The following is a 23,818-nucleotide window of genomic DNA, read 5'->3' as shown; positions in this document are numbered from 1 at the left end:
AAAAGGGTGATTGCTTGCACTGTAATTGGTTCTTTTTTGTTCATAAAGTATAATATATTACCTCTATGTATAAATTTGCTAAAATATTTAACTTAATAAGGTCTCTTTTTAAACTGTATAGAGAAGAAGTGTTAACAATATTGTTTAAAACGGCTGGAAATGAGGTCACCATATTTAGTCGGGTCCCTTTTAAAACTATTTCTAAAAACGTAGTAGTCTTCTACATGAAGTCTGGTTGCCTGATGTAATGGCGGGTTGATCAAAATGTCAATGTTTTGTTTACGATCAACGATTGCGATGATCCAACAAATCTAAAGAGAATCGTCCAAATAATTGCAACGTCCAGATGATTTTGTCTTTAAATTAAAAGGGTAAGTCATTGTCGACAATAATCGCTAGCTAGAGCATCGCTAGTAATCCACCAAGCTGAGATTTCAAGAAGATTCCTGTAATCATCATACACTCGCTACTTGTTACTTCCTATTTCATTTTCAATTTGATTTAATCATTACATTCTGACAGTTTTTTACACACTATACTGTAATTAAGTAAGTAGTATTATTGAAATTACCATAGTATTTTTATAGTACCATTGCTTGCTTGCTCTGCACTTGGTTGGCAGGCCAGGCAGGGGTTCTGTGTACTAAACAAAATTATGTTTGACATTTGCATCTAGTTTTAACCAATGGGATGGGCCATGGTCACGGTGATCATGTGGACAGCAGGGAGTGGGGACACACATTGATGATTGGACATTTTATGACATGAATTCTACCTCCATCCATGGTTTCATTGGTTATGATTACTCTTATTCTTGCAACAATTGGAAACCTTCCTGTATCTTGCAACCACTTTTTCATTTGATATTATATAATTTATTGTTAATATCAATAATTATCATGAAAATAGTATCAATCTAATTTACTCAAAATGTAATGTTGTTGTAAAAATGAGTGAAAAGGTGGTGGCGCCTTTGGCAAAATTTTGAAAGTTGTTTACACTAAAAGTAATGCAATTAGGTCGTTCCGCAATAGTTGCGATAACGTAACCCTCCTGCCGACAGGGAGCCGGAGGCTACGCTGTCGACCCTCCTGCCGACAGCGGAGCCGGAGGCTACGCTGTCGGCAGGAGGGTTACGTTATCGCAACTAGTTCCGCAGAACAAACCTCAATATATATTGATCATTATCTGTCTGATAATCTACATCATATCCCTCCATAGTATTAGTTGCAATATCGTAACCTCTGACGGCGGGAGGAGGGTTACGTTATCGCAACTATAATCCAGAGCAGTATATTCGTACGTGTGCTAGCAAAAATGTGCTAGCTAGGTCACGCCCCCATAGGGAAAAAAAACACAAATCGAAAATGCTGAAAACTATGGAATTTGGTTAATTTATTAATTATATTTTAATATTAATAATAATAATCAACTTTCTTTCTTTTTCGCAGCGGGAAGACTTGGTTTGTACTGCAGCATAACTAGTCTATGTTTTATGAATCATGAACGATCACTTGTTCAACCACGTGTTGTCCGTGTGCATGAAGTGCACAGGGCACGATGACAGGTAAGGGTCCCCATCAATATAGCATTCGGCACTAATGCTAAAAAAAGAAGCTAAGAGCCCGGATCTCAGACAAAAATGCGAAATTACATGTTTACCCATGCTAACTACATGTATACCCTAACGCAGTTTGGCACGTCAATGACGCAGTGAACGCGTTGGTGGTGTGGCATGTTTGTCTGACAGCCGGGTATTTTAAACAAAATCTACGTCATAAGTGCTGGATGCTAATTAAAGGGTCTGGGTACTTTTTGTACAACACAAAACACGCAGTGTCCACAGATTAACATTAAACTTACATGGTTTGAAGAATACTCAGTGCTGTTAAACTGCAGGGAAACTTGTATTACGTAGATTTGGTTTAAAGACACTCGAGGACACTTTTGGTTATTGTCAATGACCAGTCTTCTCTCTTAGTGTATCTCAACAAATACATGTGTAGAATAACGAACCTGTGAAAATTTGAGCTCAATTTGAAAAAACACCCCTGTCAAACGAAGTTGTATGCTTTTAGATGCTTGATTTCGAGACCTCAAATTCTAAATCTGAGGTCTCGAAATCAAATTCGTGGAAAATTACTTCTTTCTCAAAAACTTAGTCACTTCAGAGGGAGCCGTTTCTCACAGTGTTTTATACTATCAACAGCTCCCCATTACTCATTACCGATTAAGGTTTTATGCTAACAAATATTTTGAGTAATTACCAATAGTGTCCACTGCCTTTAATATTCTGTTTTCCTATCCAGGGTTGCATCAATCAGAGTTCAGCTTGAGCTTCAGACTGCATCCTCCCCAATGCAAAGAAAGGTCAGACAACTAAAAGTCTTCAATATTTGAAGTTTATTTAAACTTCTATTTTCCTTAAAGGATTTTGGTACTTTTTGGAACACAGAACACAATGTCCACAGATTTACAATAAAGGATTTGGGTACTTTTTGGAACACAAACACAATGTCCACAGATTTACATTAAACTTATACCATGTGAAGATTGATAGTAGAAAGCTTACCTTAAAATATTACTTGCTGAGGTGGTAGATTTGAGAAGTGAGTAAAAACATTGTCATGAAAATACATTACATGCTAAAATGATTTTCGTGACTTGTTCCACATTGTCACAGAGTGATTTTCACAGAGTGAAATAAAATTTGCGAAATTACTCCAGTTATTGTGGTAAAAGAGTAACATAATATAATTTGTGAATGGCCATTGTGCATGTATAGGACTTTATATTCATGACTAGGCTTGAGCAAGCAGGCATAAAAAAAAATCGCTTGTAATGACAGTATGAAGAAAGACAGTAACTTCTTGTACATATTCAGGTTTTCCCTTTTTTAGGCACTAACAGCATTTGTCTGTTCTAGGGTAATCTTCTATTTAGACCGATATGGATTAACAGTTTTATAATGTTCTTAACAGGAGCTGAATGTACGACTCACAGATGATGCTGATCCTTTCTTTCTCTTCAACTTGGCTCTTGGAGAAGAAGACTTTCAAAGGTATAAAAAGCTAGGGAGTAATCAACATTTAAAAATGTCACTCGACGCTAAGTTTAGAATGGTTTAGAATGGTTTATTTGCCAATGATTAAAAACAATCACAGGAACTTGAAGTAATGGACTCACATCATCAACAAAAATTATCCTCAAATACAATACACAAATATACAAACTTTAGACACATTCAGTGATAACAGTCAGTATATAATTTGATTATTCTTTTCTCCTGTCCACAGCCTGAAGGTTCAGCAAGGTTTGCTGGTTGACTTCTCAGCGTTCCCACAGAAGCTCATAGAACTTCTCCAACGATGCTTTGAAGAGCAAAGCAAAGACTCACCCAAGTAAGTTTAGTAGCCTTAGATCTCAAGAGTCTTTCTCAGGATTCTTGCTGTTCCCAAATACGCCACCTTCTGTAAATGATCTACCCTCACATTTGTCCCTATTTCATCTAGATGTTTCCCTAGTGCTTTCAAAATGGTGCCATTGGCTCCAACCACCACAGGGACTACTTTCACTTTCACCTGCCAAATCTTATGAAGTTCCCTGGCCAGGTCTTGGTACTTTTTGATCTTTAGAACTAACAGCTTCGAAGCTACCCTGATTATACCTGGTACAGCAATGTCAATTTCAATTGATGCACTTGCCTTCATGTCTCGTCATTTGTGAGCCAATGCATGCACAATTCAATTCAATTCACTTTATTATCCACGATGGGAAATGCATTTCGGCCTTTTATACAACAAATTTACTAAATTTACGTAAAATTATTATCTACCATAAAACAGACAAAAAAACCACTACAAACCACAGTACGCTTTTGCTCATGTAATTGAGTCAGTACTTTTATGGAAGAAGAAGATGACATCTTTTCCGTCTTATCTAAGATTACAACGCCCAGACATCTATGTTCTTTAACATCAGTCGGAATTATTATTATTTTTATGATATACCCAACTGCAGGTTTGTCCTACATTTAATGAGATCCGAGCCCCTAGCTCAGGGTTTGGCGGAGCTTTGCCTGGTGGAGACCAACCCCTTCAAACATCTAACCCACCTTGCTCTTAAGCTACAACCAGGCAACGACACTGACGTCAAGAAATACCTGGCAACATGCCTCAAATCATTACAGGTTGGTATGGCCGACCCTCTGTCGCACCTTGCCGTGGCACAGCTGCAAACTCTCCCTGATTCTGCAGAAAGCTCCCTGGAAATAAACCAGTCCTTTTATGCTCAGGGCCCAATTTTCTTAGAGCTGCTAAGCACAAAATTTTGTTTAGCATGAAATTTTTGCCTTGATAAATACAGCATTACCAGCCAAATGTTCACGTGGTTTTCAGGATAAGCAAACAACAGCTGAATATCAGTAACAAGCAGTATGCAACAAATGGAAATTTGGTTGGTAATCCTGTTTTCATCAAGGCAAAATCAAACAAATCTTTGTGCTTAACAGCTTTATGAAATTGGACCTTGATGAGTTAAACTCATTGTTAAAAGATCCATTCAACTCGGCTCCGCCTCAAACTTTCCATCTTTCAACTCATGAAAATATTTGCACCATTGTGCACCCATAGTCATATCATAAAGATTTTTTTTTTTTTTTCCCTTTCTTTCTTTGTAATAGCGCCCTGAGCACGTTTGTGGATATGTGCGCTCTATAAAACTTCGTTATTATTATTATTATTGATTGTATATTATTTCGTTGCAGGCTGAACACAACAAAGTATCAATGAGATTGACTCACACAGAGACCTCCCTCTCAGGACAACTCAAGGAAACTCACAAGGTAAATAATTACAAGATTTGATTCTTGTGATTTCACTCCACAGGCATGCAGCTCTTCAGCTCATCAGGGCTCAACTTCATGGCTCTGCTTACCGCGAAACTCTGCCCTTATAGACATATTCTGGTTTATTTGTTAACATAATCCTTTTTGGAAAACTTAAATGTCTCTTTCCAAAGATGACGCAAAAGCTTTGATTTTTCTTGTTTCCCCCCCCCCTTTCCCAATGGTTCTGTTTTTCAGGCGTTATCGTCTCGTACTCATGAACTGGAGAGTCTGAGATCAGAGTGGAGTGCCCACACAGAGAGCCTCGTCGCTAAACACAAACAAGAACTGGCCGAGGAAAGACAGAAAGCCATGCAGGTAAAGACTTACTCCATTTGAATTCCTCCAATACCCATTTGGTAGTCGATATGGGGCATAGTGCTACACCCCTTGTGTCCTCATGTGCCTGGAATTTCAGGAATTTGTCAAAGATTAAAAAAAAAAAAAAAAAAAAAAAAAAACTACTGTACATGAGAAAAATAATGTTTTTAAGTATGTAAGAGATGTTAAATTTGCAACGGGGATAAATAATATTTATTTTGGTTTTTACATACACCGATGTGTGTTAGCACTGTATACTCAGTTCTTTCCCGAGTCATGTGAAAAAATATCACAGGCATGTTACTCGGGTGGGATTTGAACTCATGACCCTTGCAATTCTAGAGCAGTGTCTTACCAACTAGACCACCGAGTTTGCCCGGTAGCTAGAGGCAGTTCGAATTCTATGAACATAGGATTCGAACTGCCTCTAGTACTGAGTATACAGTGCTAACACACATCGGTGTATGGGTAAAAACTAAAATTAATATTTTTAAAGTATGGAAACATTTTGGGTCGTCTCTCGTGTAACTTAGAAAAGCTTGCCCCCAACCGTTTGGTATAGCAATTACTGGATTTAGTCTGAGGAGTTCAAGTGAGCGTTACTCACTTGTGACCAACTGTTGTGTTTATGAACCCCTTCTTTATCGTTTATGAATTGTATCTTTCTAATGTTTAGAATCAGCGAGACTTGGAGCAAAGACACGAGCGAGAAAGGAAAGATATTGACACCATGAGATTACAAGGGTCGTCTGAACTTCAGGCAAGACTATCGGACCTCCAGAGGGCCAATCAAGTAAGTAGCTTGCACTACACTGGGTACAGGTACGCACAAAAATAATATGCTCATTGCTTCTCCTCAAGCTCAAGTGTTTCTGATCAGTAGAGTGTGGGTTTAAATCCTGGTCGTGACTCTTGACACTTAACCATTATTGCTGCGTTCTTAAGATGGGATGTAAAAGCCATATGCCCTGTGTGTTGTGTAATGCAAGTAAAGAGTCCAGTGCACTTATCAAAAAGAGAAGGGGTTCACCCCGTGCATTTGGTCTGATCGGCAGCATATTGCGCCACAGCACCTAATAAACCAGTACAAAGGTGCTTTAAAGCCATTATACACTTTCGGTAAACAGTATTGTCCAAGTCCCACACTTCGTGTATCACAACTTATATATAAAACAACAAACCTGTGAAGATTTAGGCTCAATCGGTCATCGGAGTCGGAAGAAAAAAAACGGGAAAACCCACTCTTGTTTCCGCGTGTTTCGCAGTGTCATGACATGGTGTTTAAAATAAATCCGTAATTCTCGCTAACGAGAATTACATTGTTTTAACGTTTTCTCAAAAAGTAAAGTATTTCATGGACTAATATTTCAAGAGAAGTCTTTCACCATTACCTTCTGTAAACCCTGTAAATTATTCGTAAATCTGTGAACTTTTTTTTTTTTTTTTCTGTACTGAAAGGGTCCAATGGCTTTAAATGAATAGGGCGCATACTTGACAACCTAGCTACACACACCTTGCAGGAAAAAAATACTGCTCACTTTTGTGTACCCCTATGGGTGTGAAAAAGCGCTGTTTATTATTTTCCGTCAACTTTAACTGTTTTGTTTTTGCAGGACCTGACCGACAAGAAATATCACCTGGAGTCATCAATGAGAGAACTGAAAGGAAGGCTTGGGACTCTGGATGAGGTAAATTAGAGAAAAACTTCATAGAAATTTCGTCTTTAAAGGGAGGGTCACAATGTGTATTTTATAGTGTTATTTTACATACTTCTAAGTAAGTTGCACTACATAGCAATGAAAATGATTATGCTAATTTTGAAGTATGCAAATATTTATAAACTAAACTTTTCTTCCGGCGCAGGACTACAAGCGAGCCCAGCGTGACCTACAGTCCCTGCGGCAGCAGCGTGGGAGTCTGGAAACAGACCAGCGGAGCCGGGAGCAGACTCTGAGCCAGCAGCAGACACGCATCGCAGTGCTTCAGCAGGAGGTTCAAGACAAAGAGGCTCTGCTGGATAAGGGCAATCAGCTGATAGAAGCCGCCAGTGACCAGAGGGTAAAAAAGCTCATTCCTTACTGTTGAGACCAATTAAGAACTCAGTCTAAAAGCTGAAGTATTAGTCCCCAAAGTTAGGTAGTAGTTAAAAAGCAGGACAGTTCTTTTCAGAACTGAGAAGTCTCCTGAGTTCCGAAAATCTACTCTGCAGTAGTAGAATATAAAGCAAGACAGTTCTCTACCTGGCAAGAAGATGCACACATTGTGTTTCGCAAACTAAACTGTAGCAGTCAACTTTAGTAACAAAATACAAAAAGCACTCAAGCCCGAGCACAAAGGTCACTGACCTTGGTCTTGCCAGTGCAACAAGGTCATAACCCTACTTGTTTTGCGTAAATCACTTTTTAAGGTTTGGGGCGTTTTAAACAATCACTGGTTGTTTAAGACAAGTCAACTTGTACATGAATTATAAAGAAATTTGTATTAAAAACATATTAAAACCATATCTAAATTTAAAGACCCTGGACACTGTTGGTAATTGTCAAAGACCACTCTCAGGGCTGCCACTCTTCTCACTTGGTGTATCTCAACATATGCATAAAATAACAAACCTGTGAAAATTTGAGCTCAATTGGTTGTCGAAGATGCGAGATAATAATGAAAGAAAAAAAAACACCCTGTCACACGAAGTTGTATGCCTTCAGATGCTTGATTTCGGAAAATGACTCCTTTCTCAAAAACTACGCCACTTCAGAGGGAGCCGTCTCTCACAATGTTTTATACTATCAACCTCTCCCCGTTACTCGTTACCAAGTAATATTTTACGCTAATAAGTATTTTAAGTAATTACCAATAGTGTCCACTGCCTTTAATTAACTTCAGGCTTCTCTAGCACTGAAGATACTGTTCCCAAAAGCTACATGTAATCTATAACTCCAGGTGTTCACAAAAGTCTGAAATGCAATCAATATTATTTGAGTTCTAGGCTTCAGACATGATATTTTTCCCACTTTCGTCAGTTTTCCGGTTTTTTTTTTGCCATTTGACAAATCTTTAAAAATTGTGATTAAATAGCCTGCAATGTTTATTAGAGGCTACACCATGTGTACATGTAGGTAAGTCCTTGTATTCAATAAAATATTCCTACTTTTTTCCAAGAACCAAATATCATGCCTGAGGTTCAGAGCTTTTTGTCAGCAATGACTCTCATCCCCTGTTTATTAGAAAACTATTTTTTAATTTGTAAAGAAATATTTTAATTGTGTCTTGTTCCTGTAGGCCAAGTTGGAAGAAAGTGTACACCATAAGACTAGTCTGGTAGCCAAGCTAGAGAGCACCATCAAGTCAACGTCCCATGAGGTCATGAAGGTAGACTGCCACCATCTGTGTCTTGTTCCCTGACTGTAATAATTACAGTAAACTCTGACCCCAAGGGCTCGAATTTGACGCAAAAGTCCACAAGACCACAAGTATAGTAGCTCAAAGAGACAAAAGAACAGACTACAGACATTGGACTAGACAGACTTATACTTCCAGTCCCAGTCGTGACACCTTTGTCTTTAAGAAAGACACTTAATCATGATGCTTCGTTATTCGGATGGAACATAAAGCTGTTGTTCCCATGTGTTGTGTAACGCACTTAAAAAGAACCCAGTGCAATTATCAAAAAGAGAAGGAGTTCGCCGACGTAAACCAACACATTGTGCTTTAAAGGAATAGGTCTCATTATTCAAAGGTAGTCCCACATACTTACAGGGAAAAAATGTATTTAAAGCGCCTTAAGCATCAATTAGTGATGGATATGTGTGCTATATAAGAAGCCAATATTATTAAAGAGGAGTTTGAATTGAGTGAGTCAAAACCTGTAGAAATCAGTCCTAGGACAAGACAGGCGGCCAGAGAAACAAAAGACAGACAGACATTGGACTAGACAGATGGGTATATGATTACATGAAGAAAACTTATACAAGATAATAATATCGAAGTCTTATATAGCGCACGTGTCTACCAAACAAGGTACTCAAGGCGCTGAGTATATACAAACTTTCAGAAAGATAGGTAATTGCAGTGATGAATTTTGAGACCCTTACATGTATAAGGGTTTACAAGGTGCTACGGCACATACAGCAGCCACAGCCAGGAAAACCGGGCAAGCATCTTCTTTTTTCGAAAAGTGCACTGGGTTCTTCTACATGCTTTACACAACACATGGGACCTTTGGCTTTACGTCCCATCCGAAGGACGAAGCAATGGTTAAGTGTCTTGCTTAAGGACACAAGTGTCACGGCTGGGGACTCGAACCCACACTCTGCTGATCAGAAACACCAGAGTTTGAATTTGGTGCTCTTAACCGCTCAGCCACAACACTTCCTGGCTAAACAATTACATATAAAACTGTATACTCCCCAGAGGGCTGAGGTGGTTTAAGGAATGAATTCATGGCCCAGTGACAAGGGGTAATAATGTTGGAAGTGTTTGAGACACCCTTTCTGGTGTGAAAAGCGCGTTATAAAAACTGTTGTTATTATTATTATTATTATTATTATTATTAAACATTTACCGTGTGTATTATTTGACGAGGTAAAGAGAGATTTTTATTTTTTTTCTCTTCTTTTTGTCAACAGGGAAATGACATTATTAAGAAGCTCCAAGGAGATTTAAAAGCTGCTCTGGCAAAGGTGAGAATTAAAAACAGACATGTGTTCTAAGAAATTAAAAGGTCTGTCATTGGTAAAGATTTTGAACAGGGGTTAATGGGTATCTGTGAGGGCAGAGATGATTCTTGTGATTGATTTAGATTGGTGCGCTACATATTTGGCAGCACAGGCTGTATACTCACAAGGGAGCTGAGATGGTTTAAGATTCCAGACCTTTCTTTTAAAGTCTGCCTTGTAAACATCACAAGTCATATTTGATTCGAACTGCCTCTAGCTACCGGGCAATCTCGGTGGTCTAGTTGGTAAGACACTGCTCTAGAATTGCAAAGGTTTTGGGTTCAAATCCCACCCGAGTAATATACCTGTGATTTTTTCACAGAGCTCGGGAAAGTACCAAGTATTCAGTGCTTACACACATCAGTGTGTTATATATGGGTAAAACCAAAAATAATATTCTTTATCTACGGTGCAAACTTCCATCTATCAAACACAAATGATGCTCTTTGGTCAACCTGTAGAAGGCTTGTGTCAAATTTAAAAAAATCTCTGAGTGCGCTTTTTTCGGCAGCTGAAGCTAAAGAACGCAATCACAGGGAAGCAGGAGAAGCTCCTTGAGGAACGGAACCAGACTCTCCGAACAGTTCAACAAGAACTGGACACGGTGAAGACCAAAATCCAACAACTGGAACATGAGGTATGGAGGCGTCTTGAGATTCTTCTCTAGTACTAGGGCACAATGGAGAGCAATGGAGAGCTGTTGAGCGTATAAAAAACATACAGGACTTGAGCAACCCAGTTTTTTTTTTTATTTTTTTTTTTTAAAGACTTCAAGCCTTTTTTAGGCATCTGAACTCACACCAATTGGTTTCAACAATGGTGGTTTTTTCTTCCATTATTCTCTTGCAACTTTGATGACCAATCGAGTCCAAATTTTCACATATTTGTTATTTTATGCATTTGTTGGGATACACAAGTGAGAATACTGGTCTTTGACAGTTACCTAAGGTGTCTGTGTATTGAAACATTTTTTGACAGTATTTGGTGTTTTGGCTCATGCGCATTATATTAGGACTAATTTGTTTTTATAAAGAATATTTCCAAGATACGTTGATGACAAAGTGTCGTCGTGCTATTTATAGAATGAACGTCTGAAAGAATTGTTGGAGAGCACAAGAACAAAACTAGAAGAAAGCAGAGAGTTACTCAAGACCAATGAGAATGGTGAGGAGCATCAGTTTTTTTTTCCACAAGGGAATTATAAATATCTGAAATAAGAAGTCACATCCCCTTAAAGGTGATCCCCCTGGCTGCCGCTTCCCAGGTTGTATCGTAATTTGGGTTTGATCCCCGGCTACACGGCTGTTTACAGTTGTATGGCTTCTGACTGCCACCCAAACAAAGATGTTGACAATATAGGGAAAACCACCAACACTAGGAATAGATAGCTAAGTTGGTGGATCACTGGCACACAATTTGGAGGTCGTTGGTGCAAGTTCAGCTCTCGTCAATTTGTCTTCATTTAACCCCAAGTCAGTTTATTTTCATCAAATGCTGCGGCCAGACAATGCGGTTGTTTCCAGCTGTCTTCTCGCTATACATGGATGGATTCGAGTTCTTGACAATTTTTTTTTTTTTTCTCAGCAAGTTGACGCTGCATTCAGCTGAAACTTTCACATGTGACTTTAAGATGTATCTTTCTTTATAATTTTGCCTTTAAATAGGCATTCTTTCTGTGCATACATGGTACACACCTAGGAACCTTACTTTTCAACTCGAAACAGTAGTGTACTACTAATAGGTCTACCTGATTTGGCTTTTTATGTAACTGCTTTTACATAAAAATAAAGTTAAAATTAAAAGGTTGACAAAAAAAAATCTATGACCGTACCTTTAAAACACTCAAAATTATGGTGAACATGTCAATGCAGTGTGGCCTAAAATGGGCACTACAACGCACTGGGAAATAGACTCCCACCACAACCTAGATTATTCTGATGACGGCGCAAGTGAATTACGTCTGTACACATTTTTGCTTTTCAGTTATCAACTGGTTGAACAAGCAAGTCAACGAGGCCCAATTGACAAAACGACATGGTTTATTTGAGGTTCCAACTTCTACTGTGGCCTACAGGCCTTCAGGGGTAAGTTGTTTGTTTGTTTGTTTGTTGGGCTGTTTGTTTGTTTGTTTGCTTCATAAGAACTCAGCAAATTCACAGATTGGGAAATAAAGGCCAAGCTAGCAACAACCAATCATAGACATAGTTTAATGTCTATGATTATGAATTGCACAAATCAAGAAATTGTGTAACTAGACGACAATACGTATTCTATAGTCATTGTGAAATCAGAGGTTAGCTTTTCGGACCCACAATCTTGCGTCAAAGCAAATTTCAAATAAATGGAATAATCATTGAATTGATTTTAAAGATAACACACACGTAATTCTATATTTCTGATTCGTCAGGTACAACCAGCAGTTCCTTCCACCAGACAATGGCCAATGCCGAGCCCTCATCTAACGAGCACAGTCAGTACCATCCCCCATATACCAGACTCCGCCCACAGAGGGTACAACACTTCCTCTATGACTGTACCTACTAGTGCTTCAAGACACAGGTTTGTACTGCAAAACCATTGACGACATATAGATAAACAATTGCAATTTATAAGGCACTATTCCATCAAGATCATAGTACACAAAAAAGCAATTAAACAGAAAAATTTGAGTCTTTAGAACTTCACGAATCGAAGGTTAAGTAACAGATTCCCTAATGGCAGTAGGAAGATTTTTTCCGAACCATTGGCCCATGCACACTAAAAAAAAGAAGCTTTTTGACCTAGAACTTTGTTTGCTCGAGGATTATTCAAACGAGATGTGAAGTGTGGACCGACATTTAACATTTAATTAAGTTTTGGGTTTTTTTTGCTCATGTTGTTGCCCTCCTGATCGCGTTCTGTTAGTTGTTTTTGTATAATTGTTGTGTGCTTTTTGCTTGAATAATTAATGTGTTTGTTAATATTTTGATTGGTTCTTTGTGCTATCGTTTCACTTCTACTGTGCTTTGTGATGTACCTGTCCTTGTTGAGGTCAAAATAAATAATAGTAATAATAATTGTTTTATTTTTGTTGCCCCTATCGCAGTGAACCAGCACTAGATCCCAAGTACCTCCAACGCCCACAACACCCGCCAATTAACCCAGGAGGGGGAGCAGAGAGTGCTCGGAGACAGGGACCTGTACCCCTTCAATTAAGCAGCACCCCTGTTGCACCCAGTGCCCTGGCCTCCTCGGCGCCCCCACTCATGAGCGCCTACTTTCCAGCGCAGCTACAAGGCACGTCCTAAAAGTGAGACTCAACAAGATTCTAACACAAAAATGTAATATATATTTGAGTTTATGTTAACTAGAATATGATTAGCTTCAGCTATTCTGTGTGATTAATAAGTTATGTTGGTCTCATACAAACTGGGTAATAGATTTGTTTATGTCGAACTGATTTTAATTTATAGGCAAAATTGTAAAAATAAAAATAAAAATTAAAAAAAAATAAGTCACATATGAAAGTTTCAGCTGAATGCAGCGTCTACTCGCTGAGAAAACAGCAACTGACTGTCATGCTATTTTCACAAGAACGTCAAATCCATCCTCTGTTACAGAGGTGACAGCAGGAACCAACCGCATTTTCTGATGGCAGCATTTGCAGAAGGAACAGTAATGGTTAAGTGTCTTGCTTAAGGACATAAGTGTCAAGACGGGGACTCGAACCCAAAAAATCTGGACGAAGACAATAGGCCTTTCGGTTACATGGCCAAAACCCTTTGTAAAATATAAATTCTGGGAAGTCACTGGTAATGCACAAAATCACACATGGCACAATGTTTCACCCTGTAGAAAATCTCTCTTTTTTTTTAATAGAATTTTTTTCACCTACAGCTTCCTTTCAACTCAAGTATAGGCACAAATGCCATCTTTTCCGTGGAAACAAGAAAAAAAGACATAAATATTATAAACTAGACCATACAAAAAGTTCCTTTCCGTCCTATGTACATGTTCTATACAAAACTGGCTGTACCAAAAACACAGCGTCAATCTTCATAAGAAATATACAGGGTTTTCTTTTGTACATAATATGAGCATAAAGCAAATACAACTGCAGAAATAATATACACAATTTTCATCAATTTTTTTTTTTAAAGATATACAGTAAATTGTATTTATGCAATAATTGTTACAGCTACAGAATATATAAATTATCTAGATTATCGAATAAGCGAAGGAACAAAAAACCAAGAAAAAAAAAGACAACAACAGATTGCAACTTTTCCCATCAAAATAAAAACAAACAAAAATACATTGGCAATCCATTGACTTTCCTGCCGTTTAATAGAAGTAAGGAACAATTTAGCGTACAGAGTTTTTTAACAACCCAGCAACAAGGTTTTTCTGAAGATGAGGTTTACATGTAGTTCACAGAACAGAATTTTGAATAACAAACCCCTACAAACTGATTTTTAGTTATTCCTTATCATAGCAAGTCATGGCTGTGCGATCTAGAGCTCTGGTGGTTCAATCATTGGGGAATAGGATTCAAATACCAGTTTTTTGTTACTTGTGTCCAGGCATGCAACTTTTCAGTCGTTTTTTTTTTCTTCTTTTTAAAACAGTGCCATAGAAAACTAAAAACACTGTACAAAAGTGAGGTGTGATCGGACGTTTCCTCTTTTTTTTTTGGCAGCTAGAAAGTTGCATGTTAGTGTGTCCATGAACGTGACACTTCACTGTAACTGCTTCTCTTTGCCCAGGGGTATAAATGGGTACCTGTGAGGGTAGAGGTCGATATTGTGTTTGAAAAAGCCTTTGGAGCGCTATGGCAGCCCTGGAATTACGGGACTGTTATTGACCAGGGCACTATATATACAGCGCATCGAAAAGTTATTTTAAATGCACAATTCAAGACGTCTGACCAGAAGTTGTACAGTCAGAGTTCAATTGACCGATGATTTTCCAAGATGAAGTGAATTTGAAACTTGGAATAGGTTTTCCTCTCCTTAAAGTTTAGAGATGATTAACATTTGTACAGCCTTTGCATTGTTTCAATTTCATTGGCTTAAACCTGCGACAAATACATGTAATAGGTGCATCTTGGATCATAACAGCTGTATTCCACGGATAATACACTATTACTGCATCACTATACAGGTTATCTCACGAACTATATTGAGCTAGGGTTGATTTGGATGGGTGCCTTATTCATTTCCTTAATTGAAAGCAGTTTTACAATCACAGCACACTAAACTTGAGCTTTTAAGGTAAATAGAACATTTCATTGTTGAAAAATCGCAAAAACAGCTGCATGAATACCACAACCTTTGTTCACTGATAAAACCTTGTTTCTTAGTTATTGACAGTTGTATAAACGTAAAATACATTTTTTTTGTAAAATATATGTAGCTAAAGTAATTAGAGCCAAAATAAACTTCACCAATCGGGTACACATATAAGTACCCTAAAAAACAAACAAAATGTAAAGAATTATAAACATAAAATTCATAAGATAATGTAAAATACAAAAATGAATTCACATTACTGTAGATATAAATAATACTTTATTTACGAAGAAAAAAGTCCCACAGTTTAATACATAACGTGGGGTTTAAATAAGGATCTTAGGAATCATAATTTTAGACAATTAATTAATTTCAGGCATTACAACGATTGAATTCTCAACAAAACTTCCGTTGTATATTTCAACAGGATATTAATTTTTGTGTGGATATTTTTTTCTTTCAATATTTTCTGTAAACAATACATACACGACGGAGAAGAATACAGATATTGTATGAGTAAATTCAAGTGGAGTGATTGGTATTTTCGTTATCTCTGTCCATTTTTTTAAAATAAAATCGGTGTCAGAAGAGGGATATAGAGAATTTGTTTCCGGTTTACTATTTCACTCTGAAAATGTGTTCATGTTGTGCTGTTCAACCCAACCAGAATTAATGTAAAACAGGTTTTTTTCCCGAATCTTTTTTGCTCTACCATTTTTTTTTTTTTAATGAAATATTTGGAGATTTGGAGATTTTAATAATCAATTCTGAATACAAAACATTTAGCTAGTTTCATTTCTAAAGTGATAACGCTACATTGGAAAGACAAAAGCAATGTCAAGCTTCGAATAACAAGGACAACTTGCAAGCTTTGGACCCTACATCATAGAACAATACAATACCAGACCATTAACAAGCCAAATCCGCCATCTTTGTCATATTCCTTGTTTGTAAGTGCTTCTAATGCTTATGGTTTACAGAAAGGCACCAGACTTAGTTCAAATGAAAAAGCAAGATGGCTGCAACGTCAATCTTTTTTTTTATTTGGACATTTTGTCATTCCACAAAACCTTTTTGTCAAAAAAATATATCTCCAAGTACAAAACTTGCATAGTTTTGTCGTGTGATGCAGTTAGTTTATGAACTTAACATGTAATTCCATTTTTACGTCCCTCCGCAATAAAGCAACTGACCGTCTGATCTGAAATAAACAGTTGTTTTTAAGGTGAAGCAACTTTTCCTGCACAGCCCATGTGTAGCAAAGATGGTTTAACCAACAATAGCCGGAATTGTTCCTGTCAAATATATCCAACTTTTCCCTACAAAACGTCCAGGAAGACAAAGTTATTAAAACACACTGTGGTTCCCCACATATACGTGGAGCTTGAATTCTGGTAAGAGAAAATAACCAAGTCACAAATGTTTGTTTCAGACAGGCAAACCTTGCATGACATTTACATTAGGTTCAGTGACGAGATCAACGTCTAAAGCCAGACCCTCCAGAGTCATTCCACGCAACTGCAACAGTTGATCTTGGGACTTTCAGTGCACCTCGCTCCTAACTGTTTCAGACATCAAATTTTTTATCAATAATTGCTCAGGTTTTAAAATCCCTCTACATACCAGCACTACATATCAAATTTAACCAACACCGAGTACACATATACATTGGTTATAGAGAAGTTATATAACATATATTTTGCAGTAGATAATTTTCCATCGACAGTCGAGAAATAACAGTTTAGACAGACAGTTGTCAGCGTTCACAAGGCTGTTAACATGAATATACATTAACGAATGAACATTATAGCCTACAGTTTAATACAATAATAAAAGTGATTGTGATAGATAGGAAGTTGTACCTTTGCAAGTGTCTTTTTTTTTTTCGCCATTAAAAAAAAAATCAAAAAATACTTTTGCGCAGAAATCCTTCAAAGCCTGATATTTCTGGAAGATTTGGTTTTCGTTCCTTTACACACATTTTCCACTTGGAAGACATAACTTGTCAAAATACTGAGAACCGTATAAAAAGAAGTCAGAGTTTGTTTAATTAGTCTGGAAAATATGAAATTTGTCAAAAGCATATACACAAGCTGGTGACAAAACATCGCTGCAATGTTGCAATTTTTAAAAACTTTTACTCTGGAATACAGAGATATATCTGCATTTAGCCAACGGTCTGAGTTATGTTTGTCCGAGTACTGACATTAATGTGCTCTACAGAAACTGGTTACCAGCCATCAAGCTATGTATTTAAAATGTGACTAGTTTCCTGCACCTCCTGTGCTTGACTTGTATATCTTTTAAGCATTTTCCTTTGCTGAGCGGCTCTTTGATACTGAGCCACAAGACCTTTATCTCAAATAGATTTGGTTGCAGAAATGGAATACAGAAAAATAGTGTTTACTGGCGGTGTCAGAAGTGGGATACTGAATTAGGTTTCTTCTCTTTATACAACAAATGATTAGTGCTTTGGAGATTTTGTTGCATTGTAGAGAAGTTTTCTCGAGACTTACTTTCAGCTTTACCAAATGTATACAGGACTAATATCAGCAGAAAATTACGTGCCTGATTAGGTAAACAACTACATGTACTTAAATAATTTCTTCATGTATATACATCAGTATCGTCAATACAAATATTTCAAAAGCATTCCAATACGATTTTGTTTTCTTCTCTCTCTTGAAATTTCAGTAGTCTTAATAACAATTCACTTGCGCTTTTTTAAGTGTTTCTCTTTCCAATGGACGGTTGTGAAATACTGATTAATAATATCACTAATTAAAAACACTTCAATCTCACGAGGATATCTTGCACCACAACGAAACGACTTGAAATCACTGCACTGATTCATTCAAAATAACAAGATGAATATCATGAGCAGGGCATCTTTGCAGTGAAAAGTGATTATTAAAATCATTGTAAGCTTCTCTTGGGTTTGGAAAGTAAATACTCTAATATTAAAAATCCCATCTGCAATACCTATAAAACAGACAGCAGGAACATTATAAACTTCAGTCGAGATGGTTCGACTGCAAACTTGATTTTTTTTTTTAACAAGCAGCTGTTCTTACAAAAAGGTTCAAGTGATGTTCATTGAACTTACTTTGATTTTGGTTAAACCTGTCATAGGATTGATCTTGTTCCCTGCGTGCAATAGCAGTAAGGAATACCAATTCTAAACAGACCAAAAATGGGGCAAGACTAGTATAAACTCACTGTAGATTCCATGTGTCACATTTCTAAAACTATAATTACAGACGCGAACTGTTCCTTTTAATTTTCAACCAGTTGTTTTTCTTTATGTGGATGCCCAGTGTATTGTCATCAAAGATTCCTGTTGACTGCATGATCTTGTATTTGAACCAATTACGTATTGTTTTTCAAAGATCAATGGCCAGTTTTGATATTTAGTGGTCCTTTTTTTACAATTGTACCAACTTGTAGATGATTCTCTGGCACACTCGGTGTAGATACAAGAAATAAGAGAACTTCGCTCCACACTCTGAGCCACAAAAACTCTGTGCATAGACATCCTGTATTAATGCCTTTCTCCACGACAAATCTTATTTACAAAAATAGCGCCCTCTACGTACAAATAATGGAGGCAAAGGCTAGATAGCCGTCAAATGAAGTCAAACAAAGACAGTCAATTATCGGAAGATCTTCAATACATTAAGAAAAATTTTCCAGAAAAGTTTCGCCGTTTTACAAACAGACATTAAGTAGCTTTCGTTTTGGACGACGGATGGTTCTACAATGGTAAGGATGACATTTGGCGTCATGTGCCATGCGTCTGCTTCGAGGACGGTCGTCTCTCATTTTCTACGACAATACTTGGGATGAATCTGCATTGCGCTGAAAATGATATCGTTGGCTGAAAACTACCAACCGTCACAGAACTATCCGTCATCGAAAACGAAACTCTCTATTGAACTCTAAATCTGAATCACAACGCACAACGTAGGAAGTGTTTTATACAAGGACTCTTTGCCCAGCCTGATAATTCAAGGGCGCATCCAGTCCCAACCTTGGTCTTATTACAAATAATTACTATAAAAATTACACATTATGTACATGAATGTTTTACAAAGTCTTTCATGCTTGTGAATATACGCCAGATTTTGACCAATATTATTGGTTATACTAGATAGATATGCCTGGCAAGTAAAGTAGACATGCGCATAAATTAAAATGACTTTCCGGCAAAATTTGGGCAAGAAGTCTTCAGACTCCGATATATATTTCACACCAGTCAACATATCATTCATGGATTCAAAAAGCTATTATTTGGTTCTGGATGCGGTTATAACAACATCATGCAAAGTAGTGAATAATAATGCTTAATACATACGTACATGTAATATATATACATAAGTTTTTTTAAGGGGAGTCGGGTCCTATGGTTCAAAGGCAGTGGACACTATTGGTATACTACTCAAAATAATTATTAGCATAAAACCTTACTTGGTAACGAGTAATGGGGGAGAGGTTGATGGTATAAACCTTTGTGAGAAACGGTTCCCTCTGAAGTTACATAGTTTTCGAGAAAGAATTAATTTTCCACGAATTTGATTTCGAGACCTCAAGTTTAGAATTTGATGTCTCGAAATCAAGCATCTGAAAGCACACAACTTCGTTTGACAAGGGTGTTTTTTCTTTCACTATTATCTCGCAACTTCGACGACCGAATGAGCTCAAATTTTCACAGGTTGGTTATTTTTTTGTATATGTTGAGATACACCAAGTGAGAAGACTAGTCTTTGACAATTACCAATAGTGTCCACTGTCTTTAAAGACAAAATATACCTTTGGTTTTTTGAACGGCTCGATTGGTTGAATCTTATATAAATGGAGATATACTATAAACAAATCTGTGAAAACTTCACACAAAAAGTGATATAGTAAATCCGGAGCGGTAATTTCCAGGCAGGAAGAATAATCCATAATTGAAATACAACACCTAAGAAAGAAACATTTCCCGCAGAAACATTTCTCAGATTGAAATGTTTCAGAATCCCTCTCTGTAAAACCATATTCCTTTCAAAAGAATTGTTTCTCAAAAAGTTACATCTTAAAACATTTGAAGTTTTTGAGATATTTCTGAAAATCTGGAGCGGTAATGTCTAGGAAGAACAATCCGTAACTGGAATACAAAATCTTAGAAACATTTCACGCAAAAAAATGTTTCTCCGAGATTGCAAAGTTTTTGAATTCCTCTCTTTAAAATCACATTCAATTCAAGGGAAATATTTCTCAAAGTGTTATACAATATCAAACAGCTGCAGGGCATCTTCGCGAGTATTTTTTTTTAGTTTGTTTATTTTTTAAATAACTACCAAAGGTATACCCTTCTTGTGCTAAATGTACCCCGACACTTGCTTTTGGCCTTTGCTCCAGCCTAAATGGGCTCCATCGTTAATTAGAAAACAAGACTGGGCCAAAGCAGAATTGGAAACTGGAAAGAGTGACTTAAGTATAGAATAATTTTTGAATTAGACTAAAATGCTGCCTAAGGTCTTTAAAATTGGGAAGTGATTCAAACTTTGTGGGTTTTAAATTCTTTTCAACCACACCCTACTGCAATGACCTTCATAAGGAAGTAGGTCGATCTCTCAGTTTGGGTTTCTAAGGATTAGTTTAAATGCCAATGTCATTCATAAATTAGTCCATTACAACTGGGGAATTTCTTTATCGCCCGGAAAATGTCTGAATGTATCCCAAAAATTTAATTTCTGAATAAATTATTAATTTTTATAAAACATCATGAGTAGTTGGAAAGATTAACAATTTCAAGGTTAATTGTTCAAAGGAAAAAAATGTTATAAAATAAATAAATCTAAAACAAAAAATATATACAAAGAATAAAGTCTCAATTCATAGGCTCTGCTTAAATGAAGGCCTTGAATTCTTATTTTTGAAAGCCTGATTTGTCTATGCAGTAAATTTCGCAGTACTGAATCCATTAAAATCATTCAACACAATAATATGGATTTTTCTGGGGTAGTGAAAATATCTTGTAATCTATTGATCAAATCAATTTGACTGGATCTAGTCCTCTCTCTGAAATGAAATTATGGTAACAAAAACATCTCTGGCAAGATATGGCAAAAACAAAATGATTTTGTTGCATGACTGAATCATTGGACATGCAGTACAGCCCTTTTAACTCAACAGCAATTTAGCGAGGGTCCCTTGCTTAATTTTAGCATGGTTGTGAAATTTAGGGCGGGGGGGGGGGGGGGGGGGGGGGGGGGGTGTCGAAGGAAAATACTTAATGTCCCAGAGCAGAATAAGGAGTTTTCATCGAACATGAACAAAGTTGGATGATACAACATTGGCTCCATCAAGATGAAATTCACAGCAAATTATTCACTTTCAAAATGTTCAAGAAGAGTATTTTTTTCCAAAAAAAAAAAAAAAAAAAAAGAACTTAATTTTGTTTGTCTTCTTGTGGATTGTTTTTTCCATTTCATGATATTTCTATTTTTTTCTCGAGGACCAATAGCCTGGGGGTTGTTTCACAAAGAGTAAGGACTAGTCCTAACTTAAGACTATTCCCAGGAGATATTAAAAACTTAAGGCTAGTCCTAACTCTTTGTAAAATCCACCCAAGACAAATATTATACAAAAGGATTCTTTGTTTTGGACTGGTGACACTAGCAGTGGCAGTTTTTCATGAAATGCACTTCAAATTAAGAATTAATTACTACCACTGTTGTATCATCCCTTTGTAGCAATTAATTCTGAGAGAGTTTAAATAACACAAAAATAAAACAAAAATAAAACAATGCAGGCCATCAATACTGAGATGAAGGACAAAACCCAAATGAAACTCTTTAAAATACTCTCCAATAAATCTTTGAAATAAAATAAATAAAAAAAAAAACTTAAATAAGACGGCTTTAGAAGCAAACTCAACAACAAAGTGGACTATACAGAATACGATAATTCTATTATAAATAAAATCTCAACGGGATGCAAATTGTTATGATACAAATTTTCTCCTGAATAAAAAGCTCACAGCATGGGGAAGACCAAACATTAAGAAAAAAAGTGTCGCCTTGAAGACGTCTTTAAAATCCCTACTCTCTGCTCATAATCTTTCTCGGTGTCAAGGGGTTAAAGTTGATGTCCAAACCGAAAATTTAGTTTGTGTTGAACTCCAAACTTGAAGCAAACCAAAACCGTTCCACTTTAAGATGCTCAACAATCCAAACAAACTCACCACCAGTTGTAGTATACAACCAAGGCCAGGCATGACAAAACTGCTAAGCAGCCTTCTGCATATCAAATTTTCGCTAAGCAGAAATATAAGATTTTTCCGTTAAAAAAATAATATTAATAATTAACCAGATAATTTTGGATGTCATCAACTTCAGCTTGGCAAACATTTGCCGTTGCTTAGCAAATTTGTAAAATAGGCCTGTTTTCACAAAGAGAAGCAACGTCTATCAATCCCTGTCGCCACAACCATCTCTCTGTGGACCTTGCTAGTGATACAAAGAGCGTTCCTGAAGACCTCCCAAATGTCCGATAAGTCAATACAAGCCAACATCTCCTCTTGCTAAGCAGCTCCACACTGGTCACTCCTGAACACTGAGAAAGTGATAACCCAAAATCAATTGGTCTGTCCTCTTTTATAAAACTGTTCAGAACTATTTAGTTTCTGTTGGTGTCACCGTGTTACCAGCTGTTTCCATTGGTTCCGCTGTCAAATTCACTGGAACAAATCTCTCTGTACAGATTAAAAAAAGGCGAGAAAATAGCAGGTTTTAATTCAATTCAAGAATACATTTATTTCCATACTCTCATAAAAGAATAACGACAGTTACATGTATTACGGAGTAAAGAAAACCTATCTTTTCGTAAGAGTAAACATAAATAAATAAGATTTTAATAGCAATGATAATTGGTTTCAATTAAGGGGTTCTCAAAGCGCTGCCAACATCATTACCCCTGGTCACGGTGCCATTTAATTCATTCCTTAAACCATCTACGCTCCCTGGGAAGATGATACAGCCTGTGCAACAAATATACGCCACTCGGCTAAATCAATCACAAGAACCATCTCTGCCCTCACAGGTTCCCCGGGGTGGAGTAAAGTGTCTTGCTCAGGGACACAAGTGTCACGACTGAGACTCGAACCCACACTACGCTGATCAGAAACACCAGAGCTTGCGTTCGGTTCTCTTATTCGCTCAGCCATGACACCCCAAAGTAGAGAAGCTTGGTCATTATTTAAAGACACAAGTACTGAATTTTTTAATTTGTATAATAATAATATCATAACAATACTAAAAATCTTCAAAAGAAGATTTCTGCACCGAAAGGGTACCAAAACGCTTTACAACAATAATATGAAAACAATTATATTGGGACGGTACAAATTATCTTGAATTTCTTATGCAACTTTCAAAAGTGAGTGGGGGTGAAATACAACTTACCATTATAACCTAACAAGGCCTCGTCGTTCGTTGCAGCCGCAATTAAACCTAGGGAAAGGACGCAACAAAAGAACTTGATTAGTGATTACAAACATCAACAGATCATAGCTTCATAAACAGAAAACACTTTATTATTATTAATATTATTATTTTAATGGTTTATTAAAACTACTGCAATACAGC

At 36.9% G+C, this 23,818-nt stretch overlaps 2 protein-coding genes across 3 annotated transcripts in view; one reads left to right on the top strand and one right to left on the bottom strand.

Annotated features, from left to right (window-relative positions):
- The first annotated feature begins 265 nt into the window (after nt 1-265).
- Nucleotides 266-13,417, top strand: LOC117297476 (spindle assembly abnormal protein 6 homolog). The gene is made up of 18 exons (XM_033780535.1): nt 266-371; nt 1,452-1,567; nt 2,310-2,370; nt 2,982-3,061; nt 3,297-3,401; nt 4,021-4,189; nt 4,766-4,843; nt 5,084-5,203; nt 5,883-5,999; nt 6,820-6,894; nt 7,070-7,264; nt 8,483-8,572; nt 9,829-9,882; nt 10,430-10,555; nt 11,001-11,082; nt 11,902-12,002; nt 12,326-12,477; nt 13,004-13,417. The coding sequence occupies exons 2-18, from the start codon at nt 1,503-1,505 to the stop codon at nt 13,203-13,205; spliced, it is 1,872 nt and encodes a 623-aa protein (XP_033636426.1). The 5' UTR covers nt 266-371; nt 1,452-1,502; the 3' UTR covers nt 13,206-13,417.
- An 8,017-nt stretch (nt 13,418-21,434) lies between these two features.
- The window catches only part of LOC117297526 (nuclear factor 1 X-type-like), a 39,361-nt gene continuing 36,977 nt past the window's right edge, over nt 21,435-23,818 (bottom strand). Inside the window, exons 11-12 of one of the 2 annotated variants that reach the window (XM_033780612.1) lie at nt 23,636-23,683; nt 21,435-22,926 (exon numbers count right to left, since the gene is read on the bottom strand). In XM_033780612.1, the coding sequence (XP_033636503.1) occupies nt 22,847-22,926; nt 23,636-23,683 (128 nt within the window). In that variant the 3' untranslated portion in view covers nt 21,435-22,846. The remainder of the gene's footprint in view (nt 22,927-23,635; nt 23,684-23,818) is intronic. The other variant, XR_004519895.1, reaches the window with a different exon arrangement.

This window comes from Asterias rubens, chromosome 12 (genome assembly GCF_902459465.1).
Source record: "Asterias rubens chromosome 12, eAstRub1.3, whole genome shotgun sequence".
NCBI classification, from domain to species: Eukaryota; Metazoa; Echinodermata; class Asteroidea; order Forcipulatida; family Asteriidae; genus Asterias; species Asterias rubens.
Note: the sequence above shows the minus strand (reverse complement) of the source record. Positions and strands in the feature narration are given on the sequence as shown.

Coding starts and splice junctions, on each gene's coding strand:
- LOC117297476 (XM_033780535.1), top strand. CDS start 1,503: ATGAACGATCACTTGTTCAACCACGTGTTGTCCGTGTGCATGAAGTGC. Junction 4,190..4,765: donor CATGCCTCAAATCATTACAG/GTTGGTATGGCC, acceptor ATTTCGTTGCAG/GCTGAACACAACAAAGTATC. Junction 5,204..5,882: donor AAAGACAGAAAGCCATGCAG/GTAAAGACTTAC, acceptor TCTAATGTTTAG/AATCAGCGAGACTTGGAGCA.